Source organism: Dendrobates tinctorius, unplaced genomic scaffold, assembly GCF_039654945.1.
Source record: "Dendrobates tinctorius isolate UK_male_01 unplaced genomic scaffold, ASM3965494v1 ptg000015l, whole genome shotgun sequence".
In the NCBI taxonomy this organism is placed as follows: Eukaryota; Metazoa; Chordata; class Amphibia; order Anura; family Dendrobatidae; genus Dendrobates; species Dendrobates tinctorius.
In genome coordinates this window covers 28,379,025-28,395,038 of record NW_027361683.1, presented here as the reverse complement: position 1 = coordinate 28,395,038, position 16,014 = coordinate 28,379,025, and the positions used below count along the sequence as shown (strand labels likewise).

The following is a 16,014-nucleotide window of genomic DNA, read 5'->3' as shown; positions in this document are numbered from 1 at the left end:
TCTGCTTGCCTATTGTGCTGTAGCCCATCCCAGCCTTGTGCAGGTCTACAATTTTATCCCTGGTGTCCTAGACATCTCTTTCGTCTTGGCCATGGTGGAGAGGTTGAAGTGTGATTGATTGAGTGTGTGGACAAGTGTATTTTATACAGGTAACGAGTTAAAATGGGTGCAATTAATACAGGTGATACAGAGTAGGAGGGCTTCTTAAAGAAAAACAGGTTTGTGAGAGCCAAAATTCTTGCTGGTTGGTAGGTGATCAAATACTGATTTCATGCAATAAAATGCAATTTAATTGTTTAAAAATCGTTACAATGTGATTTTCTGATTTTTATTTTTAGATTCTGTCTCTCACAGTTGAAGTGTACCTACAGTAAAAATTACAGACCTATCCATTCTTTGTAGGTGATAAAACTTGCAAAATTGGTAGTTTATCAAATCGTTATTTTTCCCACTGTGTCTTTGGTACACTGTGAGATTGCTGCATTTTTTGCAAATGCTTTTGTTATAGGGATCTAGAAAAAGCCCTTAAAGGTTAAGCTGAATGTTCAAATATATGGGGGAGATGGGAGACATTCCGTAGTTGTGGGTCAACCGAACATTCAGCTGACAGCTATCTATTATGCATGAGGGCTTTAACTCAGATCCTTGATGCATTTCTGTCAAACCCCTGGCTTCTATTTTTTTTTTTCAATGGAGATGTATGTTTCTAGCCAGTTCATCCTTTTTCTTTAATTTGCAGACCTGGATAAAAGATGCGATCAGCCACCTTATGAGTACATTATTATGAAGAGTATTATACATGTGTACCCATACACTAAGGGTCAAACACCTCAAGACCGTCGTTATTCATGCCGGTTAAGATGAGGAGATATGCTGGAGTCAGATGTTCCTGATTCATGAATAAGTAGCTCCATACAAGTGACGTAAACCTCTGCATTTGCACTTGCCACAAATTCTATTCCAGTTGCTGCTAGATTATGATTTGTAGCAGATGCCACTGATAGTCATGAATTTGATTAACAGCAGTCGCAATGCCAAGTCTCGCCTTAACGTAGTCAGTGCTGAGTGGAAATGGCGTGAAAATGTCAAAAGTCACATAACATAATACTTTTTTCAAATATTTTTACGCCAGTAAAAGCTTTTATGCATCGAACCTAGCTTCAGTGTAGATATCAAGTTATCATGGTGTTTGCTGTTATGGTTTCTGTGCATTTTGAACACATGCAGACAGATATGAAATATGAATCATTAGCAGAATTTTTATTTTGGAACATTACCATACACATTTTGAGGATCACAAACTATAGTATTTTATCTTTAGCCTTTAATAACGTGGTGTGTATGGGATTATACTCCAATTTTGACAACTATGAAACACTATAAACCATCCATGTAGTTTACTTTCTCTTATGAAAACACAGATTAACGCTACAAGTAGGATTGCAAATTATGACCATCAGAGAATTTCTACACTTATCCACTATTTATTAATTTAAATAGCTAAAATATTTTGTGTTATTTCTTAATTTACCACTGTTTGTTTTTTACAGAACTTTAAATTGTAACTTTCTAGAATGTTATATTTTTAAATGGAATCTATCACCAGTTTTTTAGTGTTTCAACAATTGCCACTACCTTTTACAGCTCCTGTACTACAGACAACAAACTTGTCTATTGTCTACTGACTCTCCCCTTATACCCCCAAAAATACCCTTTGAATTGCTCCCACGCTATATGTAAGTTAGATGATCCAATCCGATGTGCCTCCTCTCTGTGCCTAATGGCCATCCTTCAGGCGCACTTTGCTCTGCCCTACTGTGGGCAGGGCATAAAAAATAACTACGCATGCACCAAGACACGTTATTCAGGCTCCTATGTATCGTAACTAGTAAAACAGAGCAAAGAGCGCCTGCGAGGGAGCAGGAGAAATTCAAAAGGTATTTTTGTGGCTTTACAGGTGGAGTCAGGAGACAATAGACAAGTTTGTGAAGTGCAGTACCGGAGCTGTAAAAGGTAGGGGTATTTGTTCAGACACTAAAAATTGGTGGCAAGTTCCCTTTAATTTATGTCTATGCTATTAAAACATATTAAGAAATTAATCAGCTCAGAATTTTGGCTCATAGAAAATCTATAATTGAGAAAGCATAGAAATCCATCTATTAGTTTAGTCATGGCACACAATAAAGATAAAGGCTTTGTCTTATGTAAAAACAATTATCTAATTCTTCCAGAGCCAGCTTACATCACTTGTACAAAGTGTGTTTTATACATATGAAAAATAAAGAATGCACCTAAAAAACATATACTGTCTAGGTTTTGTATGGATATAATTTATTAGTGTGAGAAAAATCGGCTGCATCACACTTGCCAGGTGACATTACTTGAAATGAATTATACAAATAAAATGCATTAATAAATGGCTACCTTTCCATTTGGGTGTTAAAGCTACAGTTATGCTTCTGAAATTTTATACCTCAGGCAGAATTTGTATGATGCTTACAAATTTTGCAAAATATATAGGATCCTTAAAAACACTATTAGTTAATTAAGAAATAATGGTCAGATAAAGGTATTTATCATTAATAGAAATGTGTGTATCATTTAGTAATTATAATGAACTATATTGTAATGACCTTAAAATGGTACCTACAGAACCAGTCAAAAACTTGGACATGTGTGTTCATACAATGGTTTTCTTTGTTCTTATTGGAAGGTGCATATTGTAGAATAATACTGAAGGCAGCACAACCATGAAGGTACACTTAAGGAAACAACGAGTAAAGAAACACGTGTGAAACAATGCAGAATGTGTTGATCCTTTGATTCTTCAAAGTAACACTCTATTACTCTGATGAAAGCTTTACACAACTTTCACATTCTCTCAAGCAGTGTCAATAGTTTGTGACTTGGAATAGCTAAAACTAACAGGTATGCCTCGTCAAGAGTTCATTTGTAAAATCATCGGCCTTCGAAAAGTGTTCGCAACCATCAGGAGACTTTTGCAGAGACAGGCTTGGAACACAGTTAAGAACAGTGGCGTTGTGAGTCAGGGGGAGGGTGCCGGACTCCCCCACCTGTTATTGCACTTTCAACTGTATCGGCATTCTGGATGCCGATACTGTTGAAAGCAATGATGGAAGAGGGAGCCATCAGCTCCCTCCTCCATTATTCTCCCTGCACATTTGAGCTCTGACATATCAGTGCAGCAGGCATGATAATGACACTACATTGCACTCACTCTGCCATTTTTGTGTTTACACTTTTTTGGGGGCATTGTAAGGGCCATAATACTGTTTGCTGGGCTATGTGGGAGCCATTATACCATTTGGAGGACTGTGTGGGGGCCATTATATTATTTGATGAAACTTGCTTTAGTGAAGAATGCCCAAGGAAATGAAAACTAAGAATTACCTTTGCTGCAGAGGAAAAGTTCATCATCATTAGAAAATTGACAGCATCTCAGATAACCTCCTCAACAAATGATGCAAATGACATCAAGCAGCAAACACATTTGAACTTCAGCTTCCAGAGTAGACAGAGAAGTAAACCTTTATACTATCGTCCCATATCACTACTGCCATTTGCTTCCAAACTCTTTGAGCAGTATGTCCATGCTGAACTTTCCTACCACCTCTCATGCTCTTTGAAAATCTACAATCTGGTTTCTGTCCCCATCATTCCACTGAAACTGCCCTGACCAAAATTACTAACGAAATACTGCTAAAGTTAATAGAAAATTCTCTATACTTTTCCTTCTAGACCTGTCCTCTGCCTTTGACACAGTTGACCACTGCCTCCTAATACAAATCCTCTGTTTCTTTGGCGTCAAAGACTTTGCCCTATCCTGGATCTCCTCATACCTTTTCAACCGCACATTCAGCATCTCCCACTCCCACACTACCTCCTCATCCCAGCCTCTCTCTGTTGGAGTCCCTCAAGGCTCTGTCCTGAGCCCTACTCTTCTCCATCTATACCCTTGGCCAAGGACACTCCTAAAGTCCCACTGATTCCAGTACTACTTATATGTTTCCCTACCTGATTTATTTATCACAATAAACAACATTATGCTTTCCCACATCCTGAAAGTCCACTGCCTCAGAATAACCCTTGACTCTGCCCTGTCCTTCAAAGTACACATTCAAGCTCTTTACATCTCCTGTCGCCTTCAACTCAAAAATATTTCCAGAATATGTCCCTTCCTCAACCGTCAATCTACTCAAATGCTTGCCCTCATCATCTCCCACTTTGACTACTGCAACATCCTCTTCTGTGGCCTTAACACTATTGCACCTCTCCAGTCTATCCTTAACTCTGCTACACGACTAATTCATTTATCTCCTCGTTACTACTACACTTCTCCACTCTGCAAATCTCTTCACTGGCTCCCAGTTCCCCAGTGTATCCATTTCAAACTACTAATACTGACCTACAAAGCCATCCATAACCTGTCTGCTCCATATATCTCCGAACTAATCTCCCTATATCTTCCCTCACACAATCTCTGGTCCTCCCAAGACCTCCTTCTCTCCTCCACACTTATTCATTCCTCATCCAGTCGCCTCCAAAACCTCTCTCAAATATCCATCCTTTGGAATTCTGTGTTCCAACATGTCAGATTATCCATCACATTCAGATCCTTCGCACAGACTTTGAAAATCAGCTTACAACCTGCAATGACCCCGGTGACTCCACTAACACTGGAACTGCTGTAATCTTCTAGCCAACTGTCTCCTTCCCCACCATCCTGTAGAGTGTAAGCCCACAAGGAATGGGTCCTCCTTCCTCTGTACCTGTCTCTCATTGTTAGTTTGCTTACTGTAAGCGATATCTGTATTTTGCATGTAACCCCTTCTCATGTATAGCACTGTGGAATCAATGGTGCTATATTAATAAATAATAATAGTGCTTAAATTGCTACAAAGAAGCCAATACTGTGTCTTGCAAAACAAGAATAAGAGACTTGTTTGGGTCAAGCAATACAAAGACTGGAAATTAGATGAGTGGAAAGATGTACTGTACTCTGATGAATCTAAATTTGAGATTTTTTTATACCAATTGCTTTGACTTTATAAGATGCCCACCATAAAGCATGAAGGAGAGGTGTCATGATGAGGGGGTGCTTTGCTGTTAATATTATTTGTAATTTGTCCAAAATTCAAAATATACTTACCCAGCATAACTACCACAGAATTCTGCTACAACATGACACCCCAACTGGTTTGCACTTAGTGGAACCATCATTTTTCTTCGAACAAGACAGTGACCCAAAACTCACTCCCAGACTATGTAAGGACTGTGTGACCAAGGAGAAAAGGAATTGAGTGCTATGCCAGATTGCATGACCGCCACAATCACCAAACTTTAACCCAATTGAGATGGTATGGAGTGAATTGGACTACAGAGTGAAAGCAAAGCAACCAACAAGTGCTCAGCACCTCTGGGAAATCCTTAAAGACAGTTGGAAAGACATTTAAGGTGACTACATGATGGAGCAACTTGAAATAATGCAAAGAATGTGTAAAGCTGTCATCAAAGTAGAAGCGGGTTACTTTGCTGAACCTAAGGTTTAACACATATTCTGGTTTGTTTCACTCGAAAACAAAACATATTTGAGTGTACAGGTGCATCCAAACTTTTTACAAGTGTTATATCCAACCTATGCCCTGTTGGGTTGTGATTGGGTTGTTATCTGAGTATAAATAGTCAATGAGTTGCTTAGTGTCCAAGAAACTCTTATATAGTTAATTCAGGTTATTCTACCTTTATTATTATTGTTCCTGAAATGTTTGGAAAGAAGACGTACTGATAACTGATTTGTAAACAAAATTAGGTCAAATTAGTTGAACTCAGTTGTAATAGTTACCATAAGTAGTTCAATAAATCACAAATACAGCTCAAGCTGTTATCACATTGTAATGGCTAGATAGATCAAGCAAGATTTCAGATAGGAACATTTGTTGGGATGCAGTAAAATCCCACAAGCAACTTCTAGGGAAATCCGGGCCTTACTGAAACAAAGTGGTGTGGCTATTTCAGAAGTAAAAATGTGTACAAGAATGGGCAGCATAGTAGAGTTACAAAAAAAAAAAAAACTATAATTCACCATTGCAACAAAAATAGCTGCTTACACTATACCAAATGATGCCTTTAATAGCCTCAAAACATTTGGAATAAAATAGTTTTGAATGTATAACCAAAACTGAACTTATGGTCAGTACTCAAAAACCTTAGTAAATAATCAAGTCGAAAAAGAGAAGCATGCAGGTTTAGCTATATTGTGAATTTAGTCAAAACTGGTGATGTTAGGAGGAATGCAACATTTTCCCAGAAAATAATGGACAATTTGCATTCATCTGCCAGTAAGCTGTGTATAGGGCACACTTGGACTTTCCAATATGACATTGACCTGAAACATTAGTTTTGGGCCCTCTTCTTTTTATCATTTATTAATGACCTTGTATGGGGCATAGAGTGTAGAATTTCAATATTTGCAGATGACACTAAACTCTGCAGGGTAATCAATACAGAGGAGGACAATTTTATATTACAGGAGGATTTATGTAAACTAGAAGCTTGGGCTGATAAATGGCAAATGAGCTTTAATGGGGATAAATGTAAAGTCATGCACTTGGGTAGAACGAACAAGATGTATAATTATGTGCTTAAATGTAAAACACTGGTGCAAAACTGTCACTGAAAAAGACCTGGGTGTATGGGTGGACGACAAACTCACATTTGGCCAGTGTCAGGCAGCTGCAAAGGCAAATAAAATAATGGGATGCATTAAAAGAGGCATAGATGCTCATAAAGAGAACATAATTTTACCTCTATATAAGTCACTAGTGTGACCACACTTCGAATACTGTGTACAGTTCTGGTCTCCGGTGTATAAGAAAGACATAGCTGATCTGGAGCAGGTGCAGAGAAGAGCGACCAAGGTTATTAGGGAACTAGGGGGTCTGCAATACCAAGACAGGTTATTACACTTGGGGTTATTTAGTTTGGAGAATCGAAGGCTTAGGGGTGATGTTATTACAATGCATAAATATATGCGGGGACAGTACAAAGACCTTTCTAATGATCTTTTTACTCTTAGACCTGTGACGGGAACAAGGGGGCATCCTCTACGTCTGGAGGAAAGAAGGTTTAAGCATACTCACAGATGCGGATCCTTTACTGTAAGAGCAGTGAGACTATGGAACTCTCTGCCATATGATGTTGTAATGAGTGATTCACTACTAAAATTTAAGAAGGGACTGGATGCCTTTCTTGAAAAGTATAATATTACAGGGTATATACACTAGTTTCCTTAATATTGCGTTGATCCAGGGAGCTAGTCTGATTGCCGTATGTGGAGTCGGGAAGGAATTTTTTTCCCCAATGTGAAGCTTACTGTTTGCCACATGGGTTTTTTTTTGCCTTCCTCTGGATCAACATGTTAGGGCAAGTTAGGACAGGATATGGGTTGAACTAGACGGACTTAAAGTCTCCCTTCAACCTTAATAACTATGTTACTATGTATTAGGCAACTGAAGGATATAAATATTCTTGAGTGGTCCTCAAAGTTTTCTGATCTCAACAATATAGAATCACTTTGAGTAAAACTCAAACATGCCATCCATGATAGACAACCAATAAATTGACAGGTTTTGGAAGATTTTTGAGAGGAATAGGCAGCTTTATGACATGAGAAAATAAAAGGTCTTTTCACAACTATCACAAAGACTGCAACTCATCATGATGGAAATGGAGGCAATATACAACTAGAAACTAGTGGCATTTAGTCTTCTGAATTTCGATTTTTAATTATTTATTGCTATTGTTTGTTCCATAATATTAAATAGTAATAAATAGTAACACATTGAAAATAACAGACTTTTTGTTTTCTGAAGAAATGTTATGCACATCTTGGAAATTCTACCTGGGCTCTGGAAATGAAAAAGTGTGTCGGACCTTGTATACAGTACACAGATATGATTTTGCTACATTCAATAGACATCATTAATTAGCTAAGCTGTATCAACATTTACAATTATTACATTGCTCTAATTCCAATTTGGTTGCCATAAGAAAACAGCCTTCTAAAGGAAGAGAGTAGTATATGGATTAAGAACTAGTACAAATCACATTTTAACCTACAGTTTTACAAAAGCTTAAAGGGAACCTATCTGATTCATGCTGCCCAAACCGCGGGTTGCATGAATCTGAGACTGCCTGCACGACTGCTGCCATGTACTGCATATACTCGTGTATAAGCCAAGTTTTTCAGCACATTTTTTGAGCTGAATGCTTATACACGAGTCAATTGTCTAAGAGGGCCGGCGGGGGAAGGGGAGCGGCGGAGCAGCGGGTCACAGGAGGCAGGAGACAGGGGCTGCGGCTGTAATTGTGCCCTCTGTTAAACAGAAATGAATATTCATTGTTCTTATAGCATGCACAGTGACACCCGCAGCCGCCAGCTTCCAGAAGACATCCTACTCACCTTCCAGCATGCCCTCGCTGCATCTCGTTGATTCCGGCGCCAGCAGCATTTCCTCGCTCATTAAGGTAATGAATATGCATGCATCTCCACTCTCATAGATGTGGAGTGAATATTCATTGCCTTAATGAGCGGGGCCACGTGATCGCTCGGCAGGTAGAGCTGCTGGCGCCGGAACGAGATGCAGCGAGGGCACGCAAGGTAAGTAGGATGTTTGTTTTTTTTAACAGGAAACATGCATACAAGGAGAGGGGATAAGGAGCCATGCATACAAGGAAAGGGGATAAGGAGCCATGCATACAAGTACAGTGATGGGGGAGCCATACATACAGTACAAGGACAGGGACCAGGGAGCCATGCATACAAGGATAGGGTATAAGGAGCCATGCATACAAGGACGGGGGAGCCATGCATACCAGGAAATAGATGAGGGAACAATACATACCCGGCTTATACTTGAGGCAATAAGTTTACCCAGTTTTTTGTGGCAAAATTAGGTGCCTCGGCTTATACTCGGGTGAGCTTAGACTCGAGTATATACGGTATATTTTTCCCAGAAGGATTGAGCACCACTGCAAGTAATTAACAGGTCTCTCCAAGGATATATTTTGAACTATTAAAGGGTTAACTGTCAAATCCTACATTAGGTTTCCTAGTGTGAGAATTTTAAATGCTCATACTGTATTTTTCAATTCAGTCTGTGCTAAAATGTCCAGTGTAGAAATGAGTACATCTCTTGAATGATTCCTGGATTTGGTCGAAATCGAGAGTGCCCAAGTTGCCATGAAAATAACTTTATTCTGCTGTTAGGTATCTTCAGATCCCAAACCAAAATAAACAGAGGGGAGGGAAGTGTTTGGCAGAAAAAAATTAAATAAAATACATTATACTCACTTGTCCTAGGCAGTCACCTGTCTTAGACTTCTGAAGCAGGTCTACACTCTTCCTTTCCAGTGCCAAGTTCAATGACTGGCCTCACGCAAACTCTTGGAAGGCAACACATGTCATGATGATCACTCCTCCCCCTACATGACTGGCGCTGAGTCTCAGGATTGGTCCCATGCGGAAAAGGGACACATATCATGAAAACTGCAGAGAATCGTGTATCTGTGCAGGATGGGTGAGGGCCCTAAGAAATGTGCATTTATGTATTTTATTTTTTTAACTGATCCTCAACGCTCAAAGAAATCCAGCAAGATGGGTGCTGGCTGGCAACTATTTTGATGGATTCATGCAAATTAAAATCCAAATATTTCAGATTTGTGCATACATTTTTGGGAAACTCGTAACTGATTTGTTACTCATCTCTAGTAATGTCATAGTTATGTAATGTAAGTGAACCCATAGTACAGGCTGCAAGTAGCGTCAAGTCTGATTACATTCAACTGAATATAGAAGACTGTGCCTATGTTAGGCTGCATTCACATGTTGTGGCCATGATGCAGTTTTTTTTTGCCTCAACTATGAGATTTGCCAAAACAATGGCAAAAACGTTGAGGTTGTATAGCGATTACTACAAAAAAAATGCAACACGGCCGCGTTATGTGAAAGCAGCTTTACTTCTTCCTCCCAAAGTTATTTAGCAGCACATAGTGACAATAATACAAAATTTACCCCTGGAAGTTAATAATAAAAGTAAATATAAAATATGGTGGGCTACACTATTAATCAGTCTGCACCATTTTCTGTGCGTTCTTAAAACAAATACCGCAGTTTTGTATAAATCCTTCAGAGAGCAAAATTACAAATTTCTTCTCATTCCTTCTTTTTGGGCTCACGGATGCCTTAAGGGAAGGTATAAAGAAATGCATATGTCTACAACAGCTGAAAGCTACTCCTTTTGACTAACCCATACACATAAAGGAACTTGGGAAGACAAGAATAAGTCACTGCCAGACACCACTTTCTTCTTTCCTCAACCAGTCCTGCTGCAATGTAATCATATGTTTATGGGTATGTTCACACTGACAAAAACAATCAGAGTGGATATTGACATGTGGATTTTACAACTCCGGCATAACTGTTTCTGAAGTTTTTCACCATAGTGTTCACCATTTTGTACGCATACTGTGAAATCGTAAGCAAATTTGTGACAAAATTAACATGTATAGCACAGATCCTGCCACAAATTCACTGTGAAATTTGTGTCAAAGTCAACAACTGATATTATTCAGCCAAATGACATTACCTGTGAACATACCCTTAGACTAGGTTCACACAGAGCTTTTTAGAAGCAATAAAATCAGGAAATATTCCATTTTTTGGAGGCAGTTATTTTTTTCTTGAAGCTTTTCATGAAGTAATTGAAGAGGTTTCTAAAGCTTTTTTTTTCTCCAATGTGTTTTGCAGTCTTTTGATTTGCTGATGTCAAATTTGTTATGGATTCCATGAGTGACATGGAAATTTTTTATATGTTGTTATAGCTTTATTTTGCAAAAAAACATTGTTGGAAAAAAAAATGCTCAAAAACATGATCAGCAAATTGGATTTTACAAATAGTAAGGGCTTCAATGTACAGATTGACTGCGGTCGGAAGAGCCGTGGCTGACCGGCGGCAAGTCCGTGCATTAGCCCTCCATGCTCGGAAGTCTGCATGAGACCTATGAGTAAATTTTTTATACATGATGGAACTAAATTGGTATCTTATGCCAGACTATATATCATTTCTTATTTCAAACGGTCCCTTATAACCTACCTGTGTATATTTCCCAGCAGTAGTAGGTTACCTGTATTCTCAAACATGCATGTACCAGTATATAGCAGGGGCACAGAGCATTTAAACACTACCTAGCACAAACTGAACGCACTGCAATGCAGGTCAATACAGAGTGTTTCCTTGTATCTAAAAAAATAGGATTTTTCCCAATACAAATAAAAATTATTGAAAATATCTCGTCTAGTTTGGTTTCCTCCAGGCATTAAACGCCTCTAATCAGTATGCATTAAAACATAGCTCTAAAAGGGAGCTACAAAAAGACTTTGACACAGTGTTTACTTGTGGTCATACTCAGTACTGCTACACAATGCAGCATGCCGTTTTTTTAAGCTACATATGAGTTTAAGGGTAGAGGGAGCGGGGATGAGACTGGACGCGTAAGCAATACCCTCCAGTCTCTGCAATGGAGACAGCACTGATTGGTTAACTAGCTCTGCCCTTTGAAGGGGAGGGATTTTAATGAAAGGGTAGTTTGGTATGGGTTCGAGGGGCCTCCCCAAAATTACACAGCTGTGGTCTTTTTTTCAGCGTTTTTCTTTTTTTTTTTCTTAGAATATTCTTTAAATATTTTCTATGTATATATATGTATATTATTATATACAGAGCATACAAAAGGTTATTAGTGTACATTGTCCTCTTCACAGTCGAGTCTGGGCTTCAGGTATATAAATCTCTATGCTGTCGGCACTCTCTGTGGCAGAGTTATGCCGGTAAGAAGCAGCCCGCTTGGCTGCCAATAGCCTCTTCCTGGCCTCTTGCCTCTGACGGTCAACAGAATCCAAAGAGCGATCTTTGACTGGATGAACCTTCTGACGGAGTGGCTTCTTTGGTAAGGGAGGAAGAAGCTTCTTCTCCTCCTAAAAATTGCAAAATACATTACATAATCCTTGCAATAATTCATTTTTACAAGACACTTCCCCATATTTCAGGTTACCATATTCTCAATTTTGCAATATCATTTAATAAAATTAAGTTCAAAATCACTATAATATTATTCTGTAGTCACATAAATTTGTAGAGAATTTGACCTGCAAAGCCCCCCCAAAAAATTTCACAAAAAATCCACCTTTTTTTTTGTAATTTGTTTCCACACGGATTCAGCAGAATGGTAACCACTTCAGTAGGCTCTATTATTACAGTGCATTGTGAAACTGACAATCTCTTCATAGGAGCTGTTATGTCAGGTACAGGATACTCCAATATGCCCCCTGCTGCCATGGCACCCTATCACCACCCCAAAATGTTGTTGGTCGCTTGATAGCAGCACTTAAGGTTTAAACTTATGCGATCAGAGCTAGTTACTGTCGGGTGCCAGTTATGTAACACAATTGCCTCCTAAAAATATTAGTGCATTTGATATTTCTGAACTGTGAGAATCATAGATTTACACCTTTTTTAAGGGGTAGTATTCAAATTAAAAACAAAATGTATGCTCATTTACTTTCTGTCTTACTAGACCTATTGGCCACTTCATGTAATTTTACAACTACGCACGTGACAGCATTAAGTGCTCGACCTCCTTTCTTCAATGCTACCTTCCAGATCAGGAGATGTGATTTGCTTCTTTTCTTTATGTAAGTCAATCCCCTGACAAATCTTAGCACTAGTAGTGGGTGTACTTAATGTTCCCTCTCTTCCTCACTCACCCTACTGTCCTATTGTCCTATGCTGCCATGTTTATCATATATATATATATATATATATATATATATACACACACACAGTGAAGGAAATAAATATTTGATCCCTTGATGATTTTGTAAGCTTGCCCACTGACAAAGACATGAACAGTCTATAATTTTAAGAGTAGGTTAATTTTAACATTAAGAGATAGAATATCAAAAATAAAATCAGAAAATCACATTGTATAAATTATATAAATGTATTTGCATTTTGCAGTGAGAAATAAGTATTTGATCCCTCTGGCAAACAAGACTTAATCCTCGGTGGCAAAACCCTTGTTGGTAAGCACAGCAGTCAGAATTTTTTTGTAGTTGATGATGAGGTTTGCGCACATGTCAGGAGGAATTTTGGTCCACTCCTCTTTGCAGATCATCTCTAAATCATTAAGATTTTGAGGCTGTCACTTGGCAACTCGGAGCTTCAACTCCCTCCATAAGTTTTCTATGGGATTAAGCTATGGAGACTTGCTAGGCCACTAAATCACCTTAATGTGCTTCTTTTTGAGCCACTCCTTTGTTGCTTTGGCTGTATGTTTTGGGTCATTGTCTTGCTGGAAGACCCAGCCACAGCTCATTTTTAATGTCCTGGCAGGGGGAAGGAGGTTGTCACTCGGGATTTTACAGTATATGGCTCCATCCATTCTCCCAATGATGTGGTGAAGTAGTCCTGTGCCCTTAGCAGAGAAACACCCCCAAAACATAATGCTTCAATGTTTCCACCTCTATGCTTGACAGTGGGGATGGTGTTCTTTGAGGCATAGGCAGCATTTCTCTTCCTCCAAACACAGTGATTTGAGTTAATGCCAAAGACCTCAATTATTTTCTCATCTGACCACAGCACCTCCTCCCAATCACTCACAGAATCATCCAGGTGTTCATTGGAAAACTTCAGATGGGCCTGCACATGTGCCTTCATGAGCAGGGGGACCTTGTGGGCACTACAGAGTTTTAAACCTTTACGGTGTAAAGTGTTAGCAATGGTTTTCATGGAGACTGTGGTCCCAGCTGCCTTGAGATCATTAACAAGTTTCCCCCTGTGTAGTTTTAGGCTTATCTCTCACCTTCCTCATGATCAAGGATAACCCGAAAGGTGAGATTTGGTATGGTGCTCCAGATCAATGTCGATTGACAGTCATTTTGTATTTCTTACATTTTCTTACTATTGCACCAACACTTGTCTGCTTCTCACCCAGCACCTTACGTACAGTTTTGTAGCCCACTCCAGCTTTGTGCAGATCTATGATCTTATACCTGACATCCATAGAAAGCTCTTTGGTCTTGGCCATGCTGTAGAGGTTAGAGTCTGACTGATTAATTGAGTCTGTGGACAGGAGTCTTTTATAAAGGTGACTATGTAAGACAGCTGTCTTTAATGCAAGTAATGAGTTGATTAGGAGCATCTAACTGGTCTGGAGGAGCCAGAACTCTTAATGGTTGGTAGGGGATCAAATACTTATTTCTCACTGCAAAATGCAAATACATTTATATGATTTATACAATGTGAGTTTCTGGATTTTATTTTTGATATTCTATCTCTCAATGTTAAAATTAACCTACCCTTAAAATTATAGACTTTTTATGTCTGTCTCTGGGCAACTTACAAATTCAGCAAGGAATCAAATAATTATTTTCTTCACTGTATATAGCATGTCATCTGTTAATTTGTAAACAAAATACTGACATCATGTGGTTGAATGACTACATGACACACTAAAGCATTTATATACTGTGTATGGACAAATAGACGGACACTTGTTGCTTAATTGTGTATATAGTAGAGGACACTGTGCCACTGTGGCCCGCACTCCAAAACCAGTGAAGTGGGGGTTGAGTGCAGTGAAGATCGGCTCCTGCTACACTCACAGTCACAGACCATATCAAAGTGGTATACAAGAATGTACAGGCTAATGTGTGCAGTGCCAAGCCAGAGGGAAAGGGGAAAAGAAAGCCTTCTTATCCAAACACATTCCACTTTGTGTGTACTGTCATGACTTGTCCAGCGCTCCTTATCAGCTCATATCTGGCACCTCATGGCCTCCTCCCCAATCTCCCTGTGCACACTGCACGCTCCTCCTTCACAGATTGTATGTGACATGTCAAAGAGCATGGAGGAGGCTCAGGGTAAGTGGTGAAGGAGCAATGAGAAGTGACATAAGAGAAGGAGAAGGCAGAAAGCAGTGAATGAGCAATACACATACTCATTCTGAACTCCTTCATAGTTCTTATGTGATGTATGAGCAAAAACAGTGGCAGAAAGTCAGAAAGAATCAAACACACACACAGCCAGAGATAAAGCTTGGTCAGGGGCACGAAGTAAACCACACTACCGAATCTGTGATATAGTGCCCGACAGGGAAGAGGGAGCACTTAAGAGCTGCATCAGTCCTGTGATATGAAGTCACAGTCAGTAGTTGTAAAATCACAAGTTGCATATAAGAACCGTAAGGCTGGGTTCACAAACCATTTGCCACTACGTTCAGTGGCTTTGTCAGGGATTACGACCGAATGCTTGCAAAATGGGATTTGGGTTTACATAGAGTTTGCACTACATTCAGTGACTCCGTAAGTGCTTATGTCCGAACACTTGCAAAAAGATATTTGGGCATATGCGCTAATGGCACCATTGACTATAATGATGCAAAGGAAGTCACGATGTGCGTTGTCGTACATCACTTTCAGCTGTACACAGTAAGCCTAGCTGAGGCATACAGCATGACATTGTTGACTACGTCTTGTTGCCAGCCTCTAGTAGGAGTATACAGCTGAAAATTGACCCATTAGTGCATACGCCCAAATCACATTTTACCTGTGTTCAAACGTAAGCCAAGGTGGAGCCACGTAACAAAGTGGCAAATACTGTATGATCCAGCCAAAGAAGGATATGAGCCTTTAAAGTTTTTGACAGAACGTAGATTAAAATGCATTTTTGTCTCCCCAGAGTACTCCTTAAATTTTTGTTCTTAATGAATATGCCTAAAAGTATATTATATTAACCACATTTGTTAATTTTTAGACAAATCTGGTACCATTTTTGCACTTTTACATGCTATTTAATGTGCTCTCTTTGCCTAAATGAAGTTGAAACTAAATAATAAAATTACAGACGTGTCAAACATTATTTTCACAGCACTATGCTA

At 39.1% G+C, this 16,014-nt stretch overlaps 1 protein-coding gene across 6 annotated transcripts in view; it reads right to left on the bottom strand.

The window, feature by feature from the left end:
* Positions 1–642: 642 nt before the first annotated feature.
* The window catches only part of DLGAP3 (DLG associated protein 3), a 943,374-nt gene continuing 928,002 nt past the window's right edge, over positions 643–16,014 (bottom strand). For all 6 annotated transcript variants that reach the window (XM_073563179.1, XM_073563204.1, XM_073563162.1 and 3 more), the window contains one exon: positions 643–12,052. In XM_073563179.1, coding sequence (XP_073419280.1) covers positions 11,834–12,052 — 219 coding nt within the window. In that variant the 3' untranslated portion in view covers positions 643–11,833. The remainder of the gene's footprint in view (positions 12,053–16,014) is intronic.